The sequence below is a fragment of the Chroicocephalus ridibundus genome, chromosome 1 (genome assembly GCF_963924245.1).
Source record: "Chroicocephalus ridibundus chromosome 1, bChrRid1.1, whole genome shotgun sequence".
In the NCBI taxonomy this organism is placed as follows: domain Eukaryota; kingdom Metazoa; phylum Chordata; class Aves; order Charadriiformes; family Laridae; genus Chroicocephalus; species Chroicocephalus ridibundus.
In genome coordinates, this window is record NC_086284.1 from 87,711,761 (window position 1) to 87,737,423 (window position 25,663).

Here is a 25,663-nt window from a genome sequence, read left to right on the forward strand (position 1 = left end):
TGTGCACCAGCTAGGTCCATACAGATTTTGTAATACTTCTTTGCACTAAAGGACCATACTTATCCTTTGACTCTTGTTTAACAAATTTAGCCTTCTCCAAACAACAGCTTATTTACTTAGGAATAAGCAAAAAAAACCAACCAAAACCCAAAGAATTACTCAGCATCAGTATTTTTTCTGGAAAATACATTGAGATCTTCACCCTAGATAAAGTATTTTGGAACTGCTACTTGAAATGTTGAAATGTAACTCCATTAAGATATGCTTAAGGAATATATCAGGCATTAAAAAATTCATTAAAATAGGCTGTATGAGCTGGAAACACTGATGTTTTTAAGCTTAACATCATCTGTCACTTTGAATAGTGACAATACAACAATATGCACTGATACTTTATACAGGGGAGGAAAAGGCAGTTAACGTTTCTTGAGAACTTTCAGAATTTCAAAAAACCTCAGTGATTATGTCACAGGAAAAAATGTGCTGTTTCTTTGACCACAATACTGCCTTTTATCTTTCAGCTACTACTTATGAATGTTGTTTATACGTATGAGAATTTTTTGATCTATAGGTTTGCAAGCAAATCCAAGGCCAGGCCACTATTAGTTACAATATAAAAGCTGTATTCTTTAATGTATTTTTGACAGTCCATTTTGTAACTGAGAACATTTTTTCACAAAGAAGCAGAAATGGTCACTAGATTCTTCCAGCTCTGGATGAACAGAAGCATAAACAATCTTCTCACTGACTATGTATAATGCTAGTGTTGTGAGAGGGGAGGCAAATTAATTTCTTTTTTCTAATATGTTCCAACTGCTTAATTAACATCATCAAGTCCTTTATCCATCCTACCTTGTCTACCTTAAATTAAAAAAAATTGAAAGAGCCCGAATATAAAAACCGCAAAGGCTTTCAGATGTCAAAATGCCCTTACTCTGTCAGAGACAAAATAAGAGAAACGCCCAGGATTTCAGTTTTTCCCATGATATCAACATTCAACTCCATATAAAGTGCTTTCTGTGACAGCATGATCCAGTATTGCTACCCTGGGGTTTCTCAAAAGGACAGAGTTAACAGTTTTCCTAAAGGGTCACCACATGGCATATCAAAGAGGGTAACGGGAATTTTAAGAAACCTTTATTGAGAAAACAAAAATTCTATAGGGAAAGTGTGATTAAGCACCTACCTCCACATTTGATAGCCTCAGTCATCTAAAATAGCTTCTTCCTCCGTACCTACTTTCTACTCAGCCGTGCTTTGTTGGAAATACCATCCATGTGCTCCTGAACTACAATTATTAGTATTTTTAAATACCAACTAGATAGGTAGATCTGTCCAATGCACACCCAAGCTGCACGCATTTCTACTGACATCACCTGTGAAGACATTCCAGCCACAACACAGGGTAATTTCCTTAAAACTAGGTTAGGTGAATGGAATGGGACAGGAAACAAGTGTTCATCAAGTCCTCAATTACAACCAGACTGTTGCAAGGACAGGCAAGCAAAATCCTTTTTATTCTTCTGCTCCTAGTTTAAGTAGGAGCAGAGAGACCGAATGTCTCATAATTGGTGTCTCACAGGTATCTCATAATTCTCTTGCCCTGAGCAAGAGAGAGGGAACAGCCCAGCCGCTGCCCAAGCCCACCCACCAAAGGCGGCCATGTCCCTGGGGAGCCACCCTTGGCCAGGGATTCCTGCCACCACTCCTCCCCTCTCCTGTGGCATTAGCATATCTGCAAAGGGAGAGGAGGAAATTGATCCATGTTAAAAAGTATTGCGGAGGGCAAGGAAGAACAAGAGAGAGTTTTAATGTTATCTGCTTCATTAAACAGCTGCACAAACATTTGGGTAGAACTGTGGCAGGAAAATTTATGGTCATAGGGATAAGGTGCAACTCTCAGTTGCAGCGCTCATTTATACCAGCTTAAACTCATTGGGAAAGCATGGTGAGCATCTCACAGTGTGTTTTAATAACTCCTGTGGCCAGCACATGACATTTTGACCATGCTCAGGGCAACCCAAGAAAAGGTTGCAGTAGTGCTGGCCTTTACATCATTCAAAAGATGAAATACAAACAACGTTCAGGTACTTAGCTCTACATACCAGATGATACTTCCATGAAGAATGGGTGCCCTGACCACAGGATCAGACGTGCCACACACCCACAGAACACTTTTAGCGGGATGTTTGTCAAACATTTCATAGAATGCAAACAATGAAGCAATTAAAGTATTTTTAAATTTCATATTTTAATTTCTTTGCACATAGTCAAGCTATATTACCTTCTACTGGACAATCTGAAAATAATGCATTATCACATTTAGTCCATATTCCATCAGACTTAAGCACAGTTTTTCCAACTGATACCTATACTAAATGACTTTTGGATTTGGACAAATACAGGTGTTCTGAATTACAGCATATCTTTGTAAATAAATAAATCTTTTTTTTCTTTTGAAAGAGATTTTACCTGTGAAAGGTTTTACCCTTCTATAGCAAGGCTGCAAACCCCTGTACTTAGGTGCTGCAAAAGGCACGTGAACCAGTGGCACCTTAATTCTGTCTAGACAAAATCAACAAATGTCTAAATAAAAGATGTCCCTTCAAATAAAATCCTGGTGTTATAAAGTAAGACAGCAAAGCCTTTATCCCACTGGAGCTCCCTGAAAATTAACATCATTCCAGCCAACAGCATGACTCTTACCACAGTTAAGAAGTTTGGACAAAGCAGACAAGTTGTCTGAAATCAACAGTGAAAAGGTGGAGGCCCTGTAACTGCTCGTGAACATCAGTCCTCTGGGAACTGGCTACTATGCCAGCACTGCCTTAGAGGAAAGCAACATTCAAGTAGTTAGCAAGTATATCCTGCTTGAATGTTAAGGCCTTTTGAGACTAGGATGCACATGCAGAAAAGCTAAAGGTATCTGGGGCAAAAAATGTTTTCTAGCATTCACAGAAACTGATACATTTTTACCAAATATAAAAATTACTGAGTGCAAAAGAAAAAAAGGCGGGGGACAAAAATAGCATGTCAGTCTAAGTCCTACTACAATACTCTAATTCGCATTCCAGAGAATGGTAAACAGGTTGTGATCACATTACACCACTCTCAGTTCACTCGGTGCCCTAGAAATAAGTACTGAATGTCAGAGCATCTTACAATTGCTGTACCTGTCATCCACTGTCATGGCACTGGGATCCAAGCAGACAAGCAAGTAAACAAAGCAAAGTAAACAGTACAGAGGTCCCCAAACAAGGGAAAATTTAGGACAAAACATGGTTTTGCTGGGGCTTTGTTTTCTGATTCATCACTGATGCTTATTCTTCAGATGTACTACTTTTTTATGGTTGAAAAAAAAGAAGCAAAATTACCATTTCTCACCAGTTAAACTGCTCAAACTACACCAAGCTTAAGAACACATGTTTTGAATACTTAAGGAATAGTCACATTTGTTTTGATAAAAAACTACTTTATTTTTCAAAATAACTGCAACTTCTGAAATATTTAATAAAAGAAGTTACTGGTGCTTTACTTAACTAGGTCAAAAAAGTATTTGGAAATCACATACAGAGAAGACCTATAGAATCACCAGGATAGACAAAGGATGATTTATGTGGTTCTGAATGTTCAAGGCAAAATAAAGACAAAATAGCAAGCCGTACTACCTTTGGCATATCACTGTGAAGGATTACGTACAGCAGAAAACGGAGGAAGAAAGGAAGACCAGGATGATTTAATCAATGTATATCCACATTTCTTGATGGCTCAGAGTTTGTTACTCCTTCACATTTTATTTGATAACAACAATTAAATGTCTGTTTTTTTCAGGAAAAAATTCTTTAAAAGCAAAAGGGAGTATGAATAAGAAACAAAGATCAGAGTACTAAGTTCTTTGGGAGATCTTCCAGGTGTGTATTTTTTTAGGAGGAATCACTAGGTGCTGCAATTAAACTTATCCTGTATTATTATTTTTTATATTATTATTATCTGTTTATTATTATTATCTGTTTGTGTTATAACTACATATGAGTCTATCACATTTTACATGTAATCTGGTTATACTTCTCAGTACAATGGCATTCAGCTGGTTTGTCACTGAGATGTACAACAATATGTTTTCGTTCTGAAGTAGCTATTCAAGATGGAGCTCATTTCACTTAAACATCATTTATGAACCAGATGTGTACACATAGGCGAGTCGCTGCAGGCTTCCCTTCTGCCACTGGAGGTAAACAGCCCTTTTAGCATGTAATTCATCTGGACTTCTCCTTTGGGATAAGAAAGGTCATGTCCTAATAATGCCTTTTAGTCTACAGACTGTGAAGAAACCTTGAGTACTAGCAACATCACAGACATCTAAATTCAGTCAGTAGAATCCCATGATAGTTGCTATTTTTAAATATGTTGGTTGTATAGTCCATGTATATTATCTGCCAGGCCAACAGGCCAGCTAATCTGTCTATAGATCTATCTTTTATCTGTCTACACGTATCTATCCATATGTGTCCATCTACCTATATGTATGTATCTATCTATCTATAGATATACCAATAAATCTATAAACCCAGCTATCTAATCGATAAATACTGGTGTTACAGCAATACAGTGCCATCTTTATGCAAATCCAGTACGATCTTTTCTACTTTGCATGGCCAAATCACAGCAATTTTCATTAAAACACACAAATAAAAAAGTTGATGGTCCTGGCTCCTGCAGAAGATTAAAATTGTGACTTAAAAAGTCCACGCTAAAAACTAAAACTGAGATGCAGATTAAAAGGAGTTTACTGTTCATCCTTTTTAAAAAATATTAACTTGGATAAGTAACTAATTAAAAGACAGAAGACAAAAGGCAGGATTTCTTCATGTTGACCAGAAGAGTCCCTCAGGGATCTAGATTAAGGCTCTTGTTTTCCACATCCACAGATGATCCAGAAATGAGGAAAGACAGAAATTCGGTTCAGAGACAAGTAAAATTACACATTTGGAGGAAAAACTTTATCTTTAGACAGAAATTATGGGCTTCGAAACACATTGCTGTTAATACTTTGGAAAGAAATAAAGAGCAATGGACAGTGCTATGAAAATGCTGTATAAGTCCATCCAAGACCACTGTGTGTGGTTCTTACCTCCCTTCCCCCTCACACATAACCCACCTCAGTCCCTAAAGGAACTGGAAAACACAGAAAGACACCAAGAATGATCAAACCTATGGAACAGATTCCTCATCCCGAAGAAAAAAGATACACACAGGTGATTTAATTCAAGTCTATAAAAAACAGGAGGAGCACTGAGAAGGTAGTTAGGGAGGACTCACTCATTAATTAGCAGGTACCACATTCAAAACAAACAAAGGGAGGTAACTCCTCCTCACAACATGCGATCCATTTGAGTGGAACTCTTTCACAGGAGTTACAGAGGCTATCACGTTGTGTGCAATGGAAACGTGACTACCCAATTTGATGAGGAAAAAAATCCATCACGGTTATTAAACACAAAGTTCAAAATTACTTAGAGGCTGTGAAGACTCACTGCAGGAATTTATCTGTATTTTTCACTCTGTTCTCACACTCTTCCCTAGGCTTCCAGAATCGGCTGTGTTTGGAGGCACAATACCAGCCCAGGCACAATTCTGATCCCAACTACACATGTCTCAGGATCTGCCAATTCCCTGGAAAACTCATTCTTTAACATATGGAAATGGAATAAAGAATGCGGTATGCTTTGGAAAGCACATCTAAATAAAGCAAGGTGACATAAAACCAAAGTGATAACACAAGGGAAACTTCAAAGGATTACTTCAACTTCTCTCTCCCCCCAAACATTATCAAACAAAGTTTTTCAGTTAAAAAGAAAAAGAAAAACAAACATAGGGAGAACAAAGATATATGGAGAAAATAATTTTTAAAGTTTTCAAAATTATGAAGCAGTAACTACTACAGGTTAATTTAAATCCTCTGATTTGTAAGCCACTACAGAAATTTTCAACGGAGGAAAAGATTTATGGCATATGTAAAGCTGCTTTTCTGGGCCATCTTTTCTAGTTCCCACAAAAGCAGAGAAACCCACTAAAAGACTATAAAAAGCAAACGCTGGATTGACAGTAAACTGCCATAATGAAAAGACAAATCCACAGTACAGAAACATACATTTGCATTTCCGTTTTGGCCATCGGCCTTTTTCTGACCTGTAAGATGGACTACGTCTATCAAACACTATCAGTGAAGTGCTCGTAACAACCTACCAACTTCCTGAATAATTCGACTTTGTCAAGTTGTCTGAAAAGGCTTTAAGTGTCTCAGATTTTCTCTGAGAAAATGCTACAGTGTTAAGATGTCTTCAGACACACACTATTTCCATGTTTCAGTGTATGAATACACACTGCTCCCTCAGCGATGGTATTGATGTTTATGCTGAGCTGTAACTGTTTATATCCTCCACATTCATGTAATTTATGTTTTTGCATTAAAAGGAGAGTCTCAAATTTTCACAGTGGGGAAGACATCTAATTAGACTGTTTCACAGATTCCTAACCACCCATTTAAAACTACAAAACAACTCTTCGGCTATTTCAGATCTGCTTAAACTGAAAATTACTTTAGCTCTTGTTTCCAGCTGTTGAGCTCCATTAAGAAATGACCTGAGCCAGCACCAAACGTCCCATCCAGCTATCCGTGCACTAAAACTACCAGGTGTTTAGCAGACCACCAGCAGTCTACAAGCCACAGATGAAGAATATCTTCATTAGCGTTATGCAAGTCACCAGAGAAATATGTGCCATCTCAAATAACAGTCAAAGAAATAAGCAGGCAAAATATGCAATGCAAAATTTTTGTTGTAACTTCGTGGATGGAAAAGAGGGTAGGAACAAAAACATGAATGAATATGAACAGGGAAACATAATTTTCATTAAAACTCTGGGTAGCTTGGAGAGCAGAAGAGTGCACATTTTGCTTTTTACATCACTATTCTCCACAGTTAAAGCTGTTCTACCAGCACATGAGTTCAGATTCTAAAGCTTGGCAACTTGGTATCTTGACAAGTTCTTAAAATTTCAAATTATGGGCAGGGATGGCAGTGGATAGGCTTTTTCCTACCGATATGCTTGATGTGCTGCTGTTCAGGAGAGAAACCTATGTGTCTTAACTCGCACGCTTTATAACTCTAAAATTTTTGTATTTCTGTAAAATTTTGAATCCTTGTGTTTGATGTTGTCAGGCTGTCAGTTTCAAACCACTAACGAACTAAAAATCTGCCTTCCTAATAGGTTAATGGTGAGAATGTAAGAGTCCGGATTAGGTAGATGCTGCTGAAACAAATGGAGCAAGACATATAAGAATCACTGATGAGTAAAACCACTTTTTTTTTTTTTTAAACAGTTAAAAATTGTTTTTTTAAAATATTTTTTTTTTAAAAAAGGCAAATACACAATGAAACCCACACAGCATGCTCCCAGCTGCCTCATCTCAAACCACTGAAAGCATGTGTATCAAAATACGCTGTATGAACAAGATCATTTTCTTTCTTCCTCAAGCTGCAGATTTGCAATGCTAGAAGGTGCTTTTGTAACAGAAGTATTTTTTTTTGAGCAGATATGTCTTCTTTCTTCCCTGCTTTATTTATTTTTCATTTTCCCCTTTTACTGACTGTGCCTCACACAAATGTCCCCTTGCACCCCTCGCCAGGAATTTTACCATTTGCAGGTTGCAGTTCACAATTAATTTCTATCTCCTCTAGGAAGAATCCTTTAGTCACTTTGCACTGAGTGAATGAAATTCCTTCCTCCTCTCCCAGGAGAACTGTGCCTGTCTAGATTGCAGTTGGTAACTAGCATGATCCAGATTGTACCATCCAGCTTAAAAACCACTGTTATGAAACCTCCCTCTTTTACAAAAATTAATGAAGCTTACAACTGCTGCACGGATCTCCACTTCCTTTTGCAGCAGTAAGGAAAGCAGTGCGGCTACTTTCATCTCTCAAAAAAAAAATAGTCTAGGAAAACAATAAGCAGGGAATGGCTCTTCTTTAATATCCTCCTATTTGAAGTGGCAACAATATTACTTTGCTCTTTTGTGAAATTTGTGATGCTGACAACAAACCATCAAGTAGCTGTTCCATTATATTTTTCAAATGCAATGATTTTTAAAAAAGGACTAAACCCATACCGTCATGCAGATAGTCCCAGCAGACTTAGTGCTAACAGCAAATATTTCTTCCATTTTGGCATTATATTTTTTCTTTTCTCTTCACATTATCTTTAACTTTCATTTTTTAGGGTTTTCCCCCACAACACCTTGCATCACTGAAATCAGGACAGAAGTTACTGAGGCAAAATAGGGAGATATTTTGATTTTAAACTTTTACAGGGCAAACTCCAGAGCAACAAGTGACAAAACATAATGCTCTTTTCCTTCAAATGAAGCTCCAAAACTCAGAACAAATGGAAAACGACTTTTGTCATGTGTTTTGGCTTTTCTTTTCAGCAACTGCTTTAGGTACAGAGACTGCTGCAGAAGAAACTGTCAGCTGTACATATGGAGGTCAACCGCTCTTTGGGTGGCCAGTGTGTGGCAAGTAGCCCAGCGCCCAGCAGAAAGCAGGCACCAGCAGCCCCTACTTGGCTACCAGTTGCTGTTGCATCAGGACTTCCTCCCAGGAGCCTAGTCCTCTCTCCCCCTCCTTGGTTTTTATTGGGAAGTTTTTACAAAGCGCTTAGTCAACTAACTGTAATAATATAAGCTCACGTCCATGGTATTCAAAACTATTTTAGAAACACAAAATGCCACTGACCTCCTACAGAAACATGTGCAACAAGGAGTTAAAAAGGCATCTTAGAAACTGGCCTACAGACGTTTTATCCCACTGAGTGCCTGGCTGGTCTATGATCCTTTTGCATTACTGCTTTCCTCCTTCCACTTTTCTATTTTTAAGGCAGAAAAAAAGAAAGACACATGGCACATTTTAAGAGAAAAAAGCAACTCAGAAAAACTGTAGCTTCATTTCTCCACACACTATACTGACTTCAGCTGTGAAGAGCCAAAGTTGAGAGAAATTTACATTTTTCTACTAAGAGTCCCCATAGTATCTGTAAATCATTAAACAGTTTACTTGGTATCTCTCCATTCAGCTTTCTATAAAATTTTACAAGCATCAGTTGACTCCAGTTTTCCTTGCTGTTTCTTGAAGGAAAGGATAATTTCCATTCAGATTTTATTATCCCAATATAATTTTCTCCAAAAATAATTTGTATCAGTTTTCCTCATTTGTACAAAAGACTCCAAATGTCACCTCACAGAGAAGAGGAATTAGTAAAGCTCCTCCTCTTTTTTCTGCCAAAAAGAAGAAGTTTATTAGTGCATTTGGGAAGGAAAAGAAGGGGGTGTGTGTGTGAATTTTTGTTTACTAAGCAAACATTTGAAAGAGCAACACATCCGAAAGACTGTGCAACCAGTCTTGCTTAACTGTAAAGTTACACTATTCTTTAGAGTAAGAAAATTGAAACCAAATCATATAGAAATAAAAAACATCTGTGCAAGTTTAATGGCCAAAGAGTCCGAGAGGAAAAAACCTTAAGCTAAACTGAGCCAGGACAGAATATGTTTTCACACAAAAGTAACCCCCTATTCTAATACAGTCCTCTGTAGCAGAAATGGACTTCAGGATCCCCAGCACTCTTTTTCCTTCTTTTCCTTTTACCTACCCAGCATCTACAAAGTGTGCAGAAGAAGCAAAGAACCCTGCAGTTGAATCCCATGCTCTGCAGAATATACATATTACGATACAGTTTTAAACAGCCACAGAAAAAAAAAAAAAAACCAAAACACAAAACCAACTAATTGTAAAAGAAATACCTCCTCTCCCATTGTGAAGCCAAGCCGCCTTTCAGCAGCTCGAAGTGTCCAAGAAGAACCCTGGAGTCCTGCCCCTTCCTTGCATGAGCTCAGCTCAGCGAGAGCGGGAGCCCAGCCCTGACACTGACTCACTCTCTGGGCCATCCCAGGGAAACAAAGGTTCCACTTGTTTATTTCACAGGAAATCTGGAGCTTTTCCTACCTCTGCTCACTCACAGAGAGAAATTTCCTCTCCTTTCCCAAGCCAGCCTAGTCTCTCCTGGTTTCTTGAGGCTGACAGCTAGGAAAGGCAATGTGAGCAAAGATGTACAGACTTTTTGTGAACAGCCCAGGCAGAAAGTTTTGCAAATAACTCTACAGGAAAATGAGCTTATGACAAATTCTGAGTGTATTGGTCTTTGTTAAAAAAAAAAAAAAAAAATTATGAAATTTCATGTCATTTATGCGTTTGTTTCGGCCTTTGTTTTTTAAAGAAATATGAAAAATATTTCTTTTAAATCAAGAAACTGAACCATCACTAAAGATGATCCTCTGTTCCATGAAAATCTTATAAATTCTTAATAATGCTTCTTCACAAACATTCAATTTTAAAATGACTGAAAAAGGGCAGGGGAGGGAAACACACAATGGGCTTCTCAGATAATTTGGAAGAAATTAAAGATTTATATTTAAGCAAGCCACAAGATACTATACACTCTCACTCCCATTTGACCTTATATATATTAAGTAAGTATTTACACACAAACACATCTATTATGGACATACCTAGGCACAGTCAACCCATTCCCTATACACACACAGTCCATTCTCCACAGACGCATTCTCATGGGAGTGCCAACACAATTATGAGACAAGGAGAAAGCCTCTGAACTCATGCATTAAAAAGATAAAACCAAAAAAAAGGTTCTCTCTGGTTTTGAGAACCAACGTAAGGAAGGACATGATAGACAGAACATAGATTTTAGAGAGGAGGACAATAAATTGTTCACATGGTTACTGCAAAAAAAGAACAAGAAAAAGCTTAATTTGCAGAGCCAGGGTATTACAATATATTTTCTGCTACAACAGTGAAATATGAGAACATAGGGAGAATACACAAATTTATTACTGGATGCTTTTTTAAAAAACCAGCCATCCCCTGGGAATTATTTATATATATTTGTTCCTAATCCAGTTGAGATGTGTGTATTAGATGATCTCTGAGACCACCTTTGGCCTTATACTGAAAGCAAATCACAACTGATCTGAGTAGGACTATCTCTGCAAGTACAAATCTCCAGAAAAAATATCAGGATATTTTAAAGAACGGAAATGAGCAAGTTACGATGGCTCACAGAAAAGGCAACATCTCTTGCAGCAACAGTCCCTGTGCCTGCGCCACGTTGCAGAACAGGTTTGGGAGTGATTCAGAGCAAAGCCTGAAGACCTACTGAGCCTGCAACCCCCTTCCTGAAGATTTCTACTTTCCGATCACAAATTATTTTAACGTTATATTAGAGTACATAATAACTATCACTCCCAAAAAACACACAACTATTGGTATTTGAGAAAGAAGAATAATCTGTAAAACATTTATAATTTCTACAATTTATGAGTATATAAAAATATAAGTACTACAATCAGGCATGACTTTTTAAAAAAAAATCCTCAGCTAGGAAAAATTTAAAAAAGGAAACCCATTCAGAAAAATTCCACGAACTAATGAAGCTAAATAGACAGCAAAAGCTGAATTTATAAATTTTACTTTACAGGTTATATTCAGTTTGGTTTACATTCTTCAGTCTTTTTAATACCTCAGCAAGCATGACAGTCATTTATGTGATTTCCAAAGTCAGACGGGTTATTTTATTTTTTTGCATAACTGTATTTGGTTTTTTAATTTTCAAAGTTCATGTGTGCTAAGAATATCAAAATATAACTTCATTAGAATTTTTATAATCTTTTCAAAGTTTAAAAAACTTAACAACTCAGATGTAGCAATTAAAGATCAGTTAAACTATCCAACAAAATCCAAGTGGGGCAAGGAAAAAATAATTCATTTTACTTAGAAACACTACAACACAGTTTACTAAACTGTTTATTCCTAAAGCCTTGATTATACCAATTTAAATCTTCCTATATCAATTTATATCAATTAAATTTTACTTAGGTAGATTTTACTGTTATTATTAGACATGCTATGTTGTATTAAATCCTGAATCAGTTCTCTTGAAGCTCAACAGACAGCAAAAAAAGCCAGCTTGCATGTCAGTACTGTTACTTTCTGAAGCATTTTCTCCATACTGAAGTTGAAACATGAGACAAATCTTTCCTAGAAATTCAGTTTATGTCTCCATCAAGTGTCTCTGGAACTCAGGAAATCAGCTTTATTTTCACAGAATAGTTTGGGTTGGAAGGGACCTTTGAAGGTCATCTAGTCCAACCCCTCTGCAATGGGCCAGGGCATCTTCAATTAGATCATGTTGCTCAGAGCCCCGTCCAACCTGACCTGGAATGTTTCCAGGGATGGGGCCTCTACCACCACTCTGGGCAACCTGGGCCAGTGTTTCACCACCCTCATTGTAAAATATTTCTTCTTATCTTTAATCTAAATCTACCCTCTTTCAGTTTAAAGCCATTACCCCTTGTCCTATCAAAACAGACTCTGCTAAAAAGTTCGTCCCCATCTTTCCTGTAGGCCCACTTTAAGTACTGAAAAGCTGCAGTAAGGTCTCCCTGGAGCCTTCTCTTCTCCAGGTTGAACAACCCCAACTCTCTCAGCCTGTCTTCGTAGGAGAGGTACTCCAGCCCTTTGATGATCTTCATGGCCCTCTGCTGGACCTGCTCCAACAGGCCCATGTCCTTCTTGTGCTGAGAGCTGGACACAGTACTCCAGGTGGGGTCTCACCAGAGTAGAGTAGAGGGGCAGAATCACCTTTCTTGACCTGCTGGTCACACTTCTTTGGATGAAGGATATGGGATAAATTTTAAACTATTAAAGCTTTAAACTATAAAGCTTCCATTTTAAACTATCAAAGCACAGCATTTTGAGGTTTTTAATGATTCTTCTTTTAAAACGCTTGTCGGGGTATAAGACTTGGAAACAGTACAGATTCAACTGAAATTCAGAGATTTATAGTGGTTAGCAAGCTATTGATCATCAGCTGATCCAGAGCAACTTGCAACATATATACTTTTATTGTCTCCCTATTATGAAGACAAATTGCATTAGCTCAAACATACACATCCTGTTTTTCATACTGAAGCATCCTAAGATTTCCTAATCAAAACCATGACTGAAAAAACAAGAGTATTCCCTCCCAAAGAACTCTCCTCCCAGAGAACTCATTCTGGCAGAAGACAGGTGCTGTGCCCCAGGAGAAAGACCAGCTTTTCCACATTGCTTTTAGGAATAACTTCTGGTACTATCAATACTTTTTACACTACTCTGCTTCCATTTTCAGGTATTCTTCAAGTAGCTCAGCTCAGGAATGTGTTTCTTTCCTATGGACAAATCTTTTCTGAATAAAGACCAATGATGTGCATGTAAAGTCTTGTGGCATGGGCAACCAGCTTGCATTTATTTGGAGTCCAATAGCTGCTTTATTAAGAACAAGAGCCTAAAAAATGTCACAAGCAGCACAAACCATTGTGTGGGTAACCGCCTCAGCCAAAAACTGCTAGTGCAGACTGACGTGAAAGCTGAACCACATCACCAATACCTGGACAACTCTGTTCAGGCAGCTTCAACATTTTACAAACCAAAGTGAGAAAACATGAAACCACCGAGATCTAATGGGATAGCAGGGAAGGGCAGGAAGCATACAGGAGCTCAGGAGTCACTCTTCACTCATGCAGCACAGTTCAATGACTCAGAAGAGACTCACTGCCAGCCAAGGTTATCAAATTTGTTCCTCTCTTTAAACTTAATTTTCCATTTCCTGTTCTATTCCCTTGGCACCGAGTCCTGCTTTGAGTCAGGCTCCCCAAAAGGGGCATGCTGCCTTTTGACTGTCCTTTATTTTATGAGTCGACCATATTTTCCCTACCCTTCCTTATTATTGCTGTGAATTAGTTACTCCAGAAAGGGTAATAATCTCCTAAAGAATTTATTTATAATGTCCACAGTGCCTCATGAACATCATCCACCATTTGCAAATGTGTGCTATTTTTTGCATGATGAAAGAAACACATAAATCCTGTTTCCACACTGAACCGGAGGAATGGAAAGTTACAGCAGCGAAGGAGCGAGCCCCCTGCTGCAGGCAGCCTGGCTCTCATGACAAGTGCAGAAGGGGTCAGGGTCCTTCTTCCCCTGTACCTTTCCTCACAAGATGGCACTAGAATAAATGGCTAGGGCAGCAATGCCAGACTACGGCAGACAGCAACCTGAAAGCAAAACACAAATGCTGCTTGAACAGCTGAGTGCTCCCCCTTGTTCCCACACAGAGTTTGACACACTGCTGATGCTTGCCACGACCACTGCTGCCACCACCACTGATGGCTGTCTCTGAATAAACGAATGCCAGAAACCTGTGCTTTCAAGTGCAAAGTGCTACACACGCTTGATACGTCACACACTCTCTGCCTCAGCAGGCGTTTTGAAGAGCGTTCAAATTCACTACCAGGTGGTTTCGCTCACATCCATTTTTTCATTATCTCAGCACCTTCAACATTGGCTTCAACGTTTCTGTTAGGGGAGCAAGCACCTCTCCAAAGGCACCAGAGGGGAAAAGGAAGTAGCAACGAGCGGTGCCATACGGAGGCAAGCGCAGACCGATGCGTGCAGCACCCACAGCCAGTGCTGGCTACACACCATGGGTGCCACTGGGCAGCGCTGGCAGAGCTCGGGCACATCATTAGCCAGTTTAGAAACACCAGGGGGAGCCTCCAACTTGAATCTCTCAAAGACTTCTTTTTAAATGACAACTGAAAATTAAGGGGGAAAAAAAATGTTTTCTGCAAGCAACCAGGCAGGAACTGACAGAACAGGTGTGGCCAAGATGTGACAGTCAGCGCAACACATTCACCCCAGGTTCTGGGTCCCTAGCTCACTGGCTCAAAATAGAAACTCAGACCTTGCAGGCACTCAGTCTCAGAGTTTACAAATTTCTATCTTATTACAGAGGACAGGTAGACTTAATAATTGACATGAGCTCCTAGCCCTTATAGCTCTCGTGTCTACTTCCATTATTTCTTCTCCATTTCTTCTTTCCCAAGCATACTAAATATACACAGAAATAAAAATTTCTATATAAGTTCAGTGTTTTGCAGTGAGAAGGATCCCTAAACCTCAGTTAACTAGAAACTAGATCTTACAAGTTGCTGGATCTAGAGCCATGACTGCCTCCCCCCTTATATTAAATCATTACAGTGGCTGCACTATCCCCCAGTTTGATAGTGGAGTATATAATTTACATTAAGTTCTGGCATACACTAACGTGACCTCATCAAAGGCTGTTAATGAAATCTAGCTCTGCTCAAATTCACCACTGCTAGCCAACTATGAAAGTCTTGCCTGAAGAAAACTACAAATATATCTCAAATGGAAAATGTAAAAAATACGCTCAGTAGTCTCTTCTGAAGTAAGGGCAGTTTTTGAAAAGATAAAATAGGCTTTTCAAGAGGTTTTATTTTCTATTCACCTATTATGGCCTTTAGTATTGTCAGCTGAAGCCTCAACTCGTGGACCAACCTGACATATTTAACTCAGACTAAGGAATGTATTGGTTGAATTAATTTTCCTATACTTTCAGAGGTTTATTTTCAGATACAGGAGAAGAAAAAGTGATAGCTTGTTAGAACAATGGAAGCACATATAGATTATATTGGAAGGAAGTGCAACCTAGAGACAGCAGTTTTAGATAAGCTACTACAAAATGAAAAAGGAAAAAAAGAAATAAGTATAAACACTTGTTTAAATGTCATGAAGATGCATGAGCAGGAGGAGGACATGTGAAACAGACATTTCAATTTGACCCTAAAACTTGTGCTACTTTAAGTGTTACACTGAATTTTCTCAGGAGATACAACATGCCTGTATGCCTACTGTATTTCTTCTAAAAATCCATCTGTCAGCAAGATATGTCTTCAGTCACATGTAGCATTGTAAATTAGTTCACTTACACCTATCACTAATGGCAATTTGACAGAGCCAAGCCTCAGGAATCTGATTCTAGTTATACATGGCCAGTGGTCAATTCATCAACGCAAACGGGCAAAGAAAAGGACCACAAAGCGTAAGTATTTGATTCTTCTATTTTTTTAAAAAAGCACAGCTCTGAAGGCACTGCTCAAATTAAACTCCCACAACGGCATCATTAATTTCCCTAGGATAATCTGCTTCTGTGATTTTTAGAACAAAGAACAGAAAAGCAATGAATTCTGCACACCAATAAAGCCAACGGGGTTTCGCACAATTCCTCAGTTTTACCTTTAGTTAGAGAGTTTATTGATCACCTTAAAAGACAAGGGCCACTGCATCCCACATTGTAACCACTGGGCTAACACCGGCAGCACATCAAACTGCCTGGTGATTCACAGGGCGGCCTAATGACATCTGCTTCTGCTCAACTGGCAGCAATCCTTTCTGCCCTCATACTCCTGCCAACATTTGTGTAAAAGCCTTCTTAACTTAACACCTCAATAATTCATATCACCTCTGCGTGAAATATGATCTAAACTTATGATTCATAAAATTGAAAACACATTAGAACACAAAGTGATAACGCCAACAAAATGGGACACTTGATTCTTCTGTAAATGGGACTGACATTTTCCATGAGAATTTTCTTGTTCTAAATAACCTTACATTATAAAATCCTCACGGTAATTTATTGATGCTTAAAAAAAAAAAAAATCAGTAGTTGTTAAGAAATATTTTAAATTGAAAAGGTTACAGTAGCATTACAGTGATATATAAAATGTTTCACCAATAACTGTATCAAAAAGAAGCAACAGAAAGAGTTTTAGGGTCTCCAAACTTCAGAAAGCATAAAAAAAAAAAAGAATTGAGGAAAGCATTGATTCTGCCTCTTCAGAAAATTACAAGTTACTGAAAAACTGAGGCTACTTGTAAATGAGCAAGGCACATACCAGGGCAAAGTTCCCTTTAAAAACTACATTGCCAGAGAAAAATTTGTACGGATTTGGCACTCTGCATCATACATTGCAACACTTTTGATCCAGTATTCAACGCTCTCAAGCTAAATACGACCTTGCTTGGAATGACAAACTTAATGCAGGATTCTCTCTCTCAGCCAGCATTAAAAGAACACAACGATGGTGAGGGAGGAATTTCTTGCAGCGAGGAGACCAGTAATGCAACCAAATGTTGCGTCAGTGAATCACGTTCTGGTGCTGTAAGTAGGTGAAGACCGCAGTGCTGAAGCCTCTGACTGGCACAGCTCAAAGTTTAACCATCCTGACCCCTGATCACAAAAAAAGCAACAGCAGCAAAGAAGCATTGCTTTTAGTTATCTACACACTTGAAACACAAATATTGGATTGTTTTTACAAAATTGAAGCCATTATTTTCCACTAGTCATACCAACTTTAGGAGGAATCTGAAGACATAGGAAGGAAGGTCTGTGAGTAGGATGGAAAATTTTAGAAATTTTCTGAAAATTCTATATTTAATTTTTGGCTGGGTAACCAACCTATAGACTTATGCTGCACAAATATTTGTTCTTTGTGGGGGGAAAAAAAAAAAAAAGGTAAGACTTCTCATTATTATAAACTGGAGTAAGACCTCCCTACAGGGAATGAAGGCCATTTTACAAGCACTTTGCAAACACTTCACATTAAAACAAGGGACTCCAGAGTTCAAGAGATATGTAATTTATTTTAATCAGTTCCCATTTACAATCACTACTGTAGAGATAGCTACAATCATAGTAAACTCCAGACACAAGAAATCCTCATGGGGTGTTAAGAGGGCCTTATAATTTGTAAATTTTAATCTGCCTATATCAGACTCGGGAAAACTGAATTTTGTGCAACACTTGCATTCTGGTCAGTGCCTACATATGCATCGCCCTTACAAGTGAATGCTTATGTTACACATCAATTATAAATACTATTATAATGTAAATTATAATAGTGTGTTTATCTTAAGAGATTTTCTTCCTGCACTGCATATTTCCTTTACATGCCTAGATGCGGGAAATTAATAATTTAAAACTCACCTCTTGTACAACTGCATTATTAAAATACACACTTCCTGATGCTACAGGGCTTTTTATGCCCTGAGTCAAAAAAAAAAAATAACATTTAAGTACAGCCACACATGAGTTTAAGTCTGCCTGCTACCAGGTGTTTCCTATATACAAAGTAATTTTCCTTATGTGGGACTTGTACGAAAAAGATCACAGGCAGCCATCAAATTATAAAAACCAACATCCTCTAAAATGGGGTAAAAAAAGAAAAAAAAAGAAAAGAAACCTTTTATTTTCATGTGCTGGTAAAATTGTTGTCAACATACTTACAAAGCCCAGCCGCACCTTAAACACTATCAGGGTCACAAATATACTACGCTGTAGATAGACACCACGATGGCTCCATGCAAAGCTGACTTCACTGCTTTCTACCCTACTCCCTGAATCTGGCAGGAGGGAGGATCATTAGTTAGCGCTTGGTCCTGTCCCTATCTTGTATCCCATGGCGGCTTCTTTGATGAGGTGCCACTGGAACAGAGCTCAGCTGCTCCCAGTCTTGCAGATTAACAAAGCCCAGCACATGAGTTAATGAGCCCACCCAGAAAGGGAAGGGAAGCAGGCTACCGTGCAGGCTTTGAAGAAGTCAGCAATAGCCAAGGAGTAATACAATCTAGGTTTTTCCTTCACTTAGATTATCACAGCTCTTCACCACCCACCTTATACAGAATACAAATTGCAGTCTTCTGTAAACTATTAACCAATTCTCCCTTAGCATAACTAACTTAAGAAGTTTCCACCATGCTTCTGCAGGATCTCCCCTTCTGTTGTACCGCTATAACTCAGCGCAGATGTGGGGGTAGGTGCTGTGCTATATATCAGGTCACTGAAATGATCTAGGTTAAGAAACAAAAGCTTTATGGGCCAAAAAGATGTAATTCTTGAAGTGCCTGGTTCTACAGACAACTGGACAAGCACATCTCAAGAGGTGAGAAGGTGCAGCACCAGGGAACAAGAGCAGCTGCCCAGGAGCTTCTTAAAATCACCATGGAGCCAAAGAAAATGCATCATGTAACTATGCGTGTAGCAGAACTCGCGGCTGTGGAAGCCTCCTAACACTTCTCAGCGTATCAGTAACTCTGCAAATCTAATTGTTCACCAAAAGGAAGGATTTAACAGATTCTTCTTTGGTTATTACTTCATTAGGAAACAATACATTTATTTGTTTGTTCCCCTAAAGAACATACCTTAGAGTAATCAATCGGTTTTGGGGGTTTTTTTAAAGTTTGCCTCCTCCAGTTTATTAGACACACCTAATTTTGCTTTCTAGTTTTTCTTTTTTTCTGATTTATGTAGTGATAGTTTTGGAGGCTTTAGAACAAAGAGTGTTCTCTAAAAAGATGGTCTGTTTCAATTTGTCAGAAAGTAAAATTTTTCCCCAAGTGTTAATCTTAGGACTTCCTTTTTATGTCATGTAAAACAATCCCACAAAAAATATGCTTTCTCTTTTACTAATACCTTTAAACAAAGCTAGGTGATTTTTGAAAGCATCCTTTAACAAATCCAGTACTAAGTTGAGGTATTCATGTTCTTGCCAAAGCTCCCTTTTTTTTTTTTTAAGCAAATCGATGGCACAACGACAGTATCTCCCTCTTAGTTTACATAAGAATTAGCAATTTCTTTTTACCATAACGTGAGCAACTGAAAACCTGAAAATCCTCTCCTGTCTTGTTCTTTTATTCCTAAGTAATATTTTCTTAGGAAAAAGAAGCTGATTAAACAGACAAGAAGTACGAACAGAGCAGTAAGCCTTTAAGTAAAGTAGCAGTTCTTGCAGGCAGCTAACCTCATTGGAATTCACTTTCTGGTGTGCAGCAAAAGAAAAAAAAGCAGAATCTCATCCACAGAAAGATTAGGAAATAATGACCATAAAGCTTCAAGTTTTAGGCAGTGACAAAATTTAGAACTTTAGGATGAAAAGTTCTTTAAACCAACACTGAGAGAAATAAGAAATGACACGTACCTTATCTACTGGGAGAAAGTCATTTTCAACTTCTATTGACCTTGGTCGTAGCTTTATAGGTTTGTCTTTGAAGATATCTCCAAAGCCTACACCCTTGACCTTTTTGGGTTGGATTGTCGTGCCTCCATTGGCTCCTTCCGATTTTGTGCTGCAAGAGTCACCACCATCACTCTCAGAGCCTGTAGCATCTTTTAGGCCTGTGAAACGAAGAGATGAAAGAAGAAATCTTAGGCGTGAAGCTCACTATTTTCAAAACAGATTGTGACTGGAAAATGATCCCTCCCACCATCCTCTAAAGGAAAACGAAACCACAAAAACAGGTAGAGAAGATGCTCTCTGCCATGTGCTCTTTTTTGAGTTTTAAAAATCACTGTATTTCATCACATTGGTGTACCAGTTAGAACTTAGACCAACCCACAAAACATGCATACTCCAGCATCAAAACTTCATGAATGAAGATAGCCATTCCTTGAGTATCAAATCCTTCTTCCTCAGACAAAAATTATTTGGATGTGAACTCAGTAAATGAAAGAGTTAAATTCAGTTGTAGGGCAGCTATTGTGTAAAGCCACTTAAAGCTAACAAGCAGTAAGACCAGGCAGGATGTACCTTAAATCTGTGTGACTCATATCAAGCCAATTTTGCAATTAGTATCTAAAGCTACATTACCTAACTGGGAAATTTAAAGCTGAAAGCTGTTTAAACAAATTTGCAATCAAATCAGCTGCATAATATGTTCCCTGCTGAAAATTAAATCTCTCTGCAGCATAGACAGCCTCATAAGAAAAGCACCCATGCACACTATCCTCTAGGAATATAATAAATCAAAACTGACATTCTGATTTGCATTACTTCTCTCAGTGAATAGGAAAATTTATCTGCGCTTATCTGAAAATATCTGCTGTTTGAATAGGAGAGGCCACAGATGCAATATGGTGATGCTTCAGCCAATTTGCAGAATGGTGCAGAATCAGGCCAAATAATCACTGGCAGCAGAAGTGACCCACTGAAGTTTCCTCCAATTGAAACTGTCCCCTGAATCGTTTAAATATTCCTTCCTACATTACAGATTGACTTAACTATGTTTCCAGGAAAACCACAGCAATTGCTGCTACTACAGCACTAATTCTACCTAATAATAACAAACTCAAATCCTTACGTTCCCCTCACAAGCACGCATGATGCTATGGATGTAGGTCTTCAAAGTCAAGGAAAGAAATACTTCAAGTAGGCTTATCTTCTTAGTTATTTTTATATCAAGATCTACAAAGTGATTGCAATGGATTTTCAACATAAGAATCTGCCAGTACAGAAGAAAGATTCTGCTTTAAAATCTAGACACCTAAAATCAGGTAGAGATTATATACAAATCTCTTTCCCTCTTCCCTTTGGCAAGCAAGCAACGTTACCAAAAAATTATCTGTATTTCTGCCAAAAGGAAAGAAATGGCAATAAGATTGGGCAAAGTCTACCGGATCCCTATAAAAGGGCTGCAAATTGTGGAGCATGTGGGAAGTTTTGTAAAATCTTCGTAATGCTTCAGTTTCCACAATTCTCTGATGTGTATAAGCAACAGAAACAAAATGAAGCCGTGCTCCTGAGCTGACAGCATCTGAATATCATTTCCAGCCTACAACAGAACAACCCTTGAAAACCAAATAGAGGAATTACCTAAAGAAAAAAATATTTTTATTAAGTCAGTGAAAATCTTTATGAATAACATTAGTATTAACAATTGAATCCTTCGCTTTTGTCTCCCTGATTCAGGTGATGGCTTTGGTTTTAACAAGTAGACTCCATCCAACAACCTTCTGCCACGCTGGTGAGCAGCAATTTTTTTTGTGGGGAGACTTCTTGTCTTCCCAATAATTCACTGTTTAGGAACATAACTACCCAGTAAAACATAGCATCTTCTTCAAGGGCTACTTGAAGTTTCTCTGATGAACCACAGAAAACACTGGAAGTCCTAAGGCCTACAGTTACAACCTCACGATCAAGGACACAAGGGGGTCACCTGTTAAATTACTTTCAACACCAGAGTACTGCTAGAAAATCAAATCAGGAATTATGTGTCAGGCCATGACTTTTAGCAAAACTGTTAAGCAGAGAAGTCATCATGTGGTGCTCTGAATTTTTCTGTATCCGAAACACGAAAGGAGTATCAACACAGAATTCGAGAAAGTTCCCAATTAGAACCAAACAAAAGACTAAACACTAAGCAAAATGCTTAGGCTCTCTGGCTTCCCGAGTGGATGCTAGATCTACCTGTTGAATGTAAATAACGTTTCTGTTTCTTCAAGTGTTCAATTAAGATAGCACTGAACAAGTTATTTGTTCCATAAACTGGGCAGGATTGTAATTTTAAGGAATTCCAAATAACATTAAAATTCTTTTCTTAAATATGATGTGTCTTGATCTCTTTACTTGGACCTTTTTATTTTCCCAAGAAGGGACCGGGGGAAAACTTCAAATCTAGTTTCAGTGGTTTATTATGGTAGTTAGAATGGCAGTATTCCTACCTTCAGTAAAGTAATTTCTATGCACTCCTTCTCTTCCAGAGCTCATGAAAGCAATAAGCTTCGTGAAAGCAGGGAATTCAAGCATTCACAGCAATCCTGCTCTGTGCTGCGGTTGGTGGGAGGGAAGTGGCTACTCATAGCAGAGCTATTCCTCAATGCAGAGGCACTCAGAGATGCAAGGGTAAATTAATTAAGCCAGAAAGGTAAAAAACTCTTCAAGCAACACGGCAAAGTCACTGCCTCTGTCTTAGTCTCACACCTTGTTGTGATTTGCACAGTAACAGAAGAAGCTGTAAGTTCTGCTAGCTGGACCTTCCCCAGCTTTGCAAAATATAGGGCCCTGTCTGAGACAGAGGCTAGAACCAACCTTATTTACTACTTCTAAATGCAAAGAGAATGCTCACCAATTGACTATACTGAGTTACAAATAATATTTCTGAGTATAAAACACCCACAACTCAAAAAAATCAAACAGATCACAGTGATCATCATCTCTTTGCTAAACAAAAGATCTTCTTAATATGGGATGGGAAAATTACCCTTTGGCAAAGGTTCCTTCTTTCATCCTTGCCAAAATCTCCTTGAACTACTCTGTGATGGAAGAAAGGAGCAGTGCAGAGACCTCCCTCCACAAGTAAGTGGATTTTGATTGATAGAATCCATGACCACTCTTAGCCACTCCCCAAAGTGAACAGAAAAACTACCTTTAAAATAAATAATTAAAATAGGTTTTCTGCATCACTAACTGTGGGAGAAGAGGACCTGGATGTTGGCCAGTGGGTGGAAGTAAAATATGGAAGTAATTATGGGAATTACTCAACAGGTCTCACATGGACTTTCAGATCTTTGAAGCCTGCATGAAAGAGAGATCAGAACCTCAAGGGGCTCCAATAAGAATTATGCTTTTATTTCTGGGTCATCACTTGTTTTTCATTATGGCATCTTCACCGTTTATGACCATTCTTCTATGATGAGACATCACACCTTGTAACAGGAACCTCACCTCGGGCTTACAACAGATTTCCCTAGCATCACTTATCTCTGCTTGATGATAATCCAAGAGTCATTTCATTCTCCATGCTGCCACAGAGCTTTGCCTCAGTATACAGCCCTGAAATAACAGCTTTTTTTTTCCTTTTTTTTTTTTTTTTTTTTTTTTTTTTTTTTAAATGAGGTCAGAATGGACTGAAGTGATGCCTATCCAAACTAAACTGCATCTGAGTGGCTGGATACAGAGGCCAGTCTTACAAAGCTCCTTCAAAGTGAAAAGAATTCTTCCTGACCAACTGGAAAAATTACATCATTTATTATTTTTTGATTGATACAAACTGAGGAGCCCTCTGGACTTAAATAAATAAATAAATAGATAAATAAGCTTTTCCAAGAACTAGTCTGCTCTTGCTCTTATCAATTCAGGGCTGAGGGCAAGCAAGAGGCACAGGTAATGGAAGAGGAGGACCACATACAGTAGGAACTGCGAACAAATTAAGACAAAATGAAGATCTGCAGTAACATTAAGAAAAAATAATGCAGCGCTTAAGTACAAAACGGTCCTGCAGAAAATATTCTAACATGCTTTTACTCTTAAAAACATGCTAAGGACACTCTCTCTTACCTTCCTCCCAAGGTACATGAGATATACACCTCTGATTTGTACAGATAAAGAACTTGCAAGCAAGGATTTAGAACATTATGCCCACTCTTGCCTGACAAATTCTCTCCTCTCATTTATTCTTTCATTGGGTTGTTCCCTGATCTCTCTCTCTCTCTCTCTCTATATATATATATATATATCAATCATCATATATATACCAGCATATATATGTCATCAATTTTCTCAGAGCAATCCTGCCAAGTGCAGCTGCACTGGGTTCCCTAGCCCTGCCTATACAAGGAAGGGATAGCTCATGGCTGAGGTGATCCCTCCTCTTAAAAATGGAAAAGTGTCCCTCTTCCAACCACCCTCCTTTTTCTTATTTTTTTCCAGCTTTTTATGGCCTTTTTCACCACTACTGCAAACAGCTTGGTAGGAGAACAGAGCTGGGTGTGACAGTAGCCCATGGACACAGCTGGGAACCAAGCAGGAACCTGAGTGACCTAGACTGTCAGATTATGAATTTTAAACCTGAAATTTTCTGCAAGAAGAGCTACAGTTAGCAGGGAGGTCAGCTTGCTAAATGGGCATTAAAAACTGGAGAGCATTTCAGCTGGCAGAGTCATCTGCTGCTGCTGACCAATACGCCCACGCACTCCCAAACAGCTGCGGCAGAGCTATGAACTCAAGCACTAAGGTAAGGCCAGCAGCTCAGCAAACTGCTGTCCTCAAAAGCACTGAGCACATCTTTTGCTTTTCTTTTAAGTCTAGCTATTAAATGCTTCAAATACAGCTAGGACAGGATAAAGGCTACAGTAGTCAGGCCTCTCAATTTCATTATTTTTTAAAATTTTTAACAGTAACTTTTCAAGAATCTGTCAGCATTTGGAGAGCTGACAAACCAAGTACGTAACACCAACAAGGTGTTCAATGTTGCCTACAATCACACCAGTCCTCATAGTATGAAAATTTTTCAGATCTTTACCATTTCTCAGGAAGGAGATAAGTCCTTTGGGGGTGTCACTGTCCATTTCTGGCTCTATAAGCAAAGACACTATTCTTTTACTTGGCTTTATTGTTGCTGAATCATCTGCACCACAAGGTAGAGCTCAAATCTGAGTGTTGGGTGCACTTTTATAGTAAGCTCCTTGAAGTCTGTCTGCACAAGGGCAGAATCGCTAGCAGCAAGATGTTAAAATTCCCAGGAGCCAACCGTTCCTAATTTTTGGCTGGGACAAGATAAGGGACTACCAACACACGGCTATTTAAAAACACTCAGAGCTCTAAGATTCTCTGTTGCTTCGTGCTCCTTACAAACGGAAGATAATTTAGTATTCATGAAGATTAAATTCTCACAACACTGTCTGGAGGAATTTCACACTTTACACACACTTTTTCCTTTATGGGTATATAAGAGAGATTAGTTTTCTCAAGACATTTGAAACACACCACACTCCTGCTATGCCAGTTACAGGTCTTTTGAGAGCAACATTCTGAAATGTACCAAAACAGATTAGCTCAAATAGGGATTAAAAAGAGACC

The 25,663-nt window shown here is 38.5% G+C and overlaps 1 protein-coding gene across 4 annotated transcripts in view; it reads right to left on the bottom strand.

Moving 5' to 3' along the window:
- SH3KBP1 (SH3 domain containing kinase binding protein 1) overlaps positions 1-25,663 on the bottom strand; it is a 231,854-nt gene that overhangs the window by 71,201 nt on the left and 134,990 nt on the right. For all 4 annotated transcript variants that reach the window (XM_063342720.1, XM_063342750.1, XM_063342729.1 and 1 more), the window contains one exon: positions 20,009-20,205. In XM_063342720.1, coding sequence (XP_063198790.1) covers positions 20,009-20,205 — 197 coding nt within the window. The remainder of the gene's footprint in view (positions 1-20,008; positions 20,206-25,663) is intronic.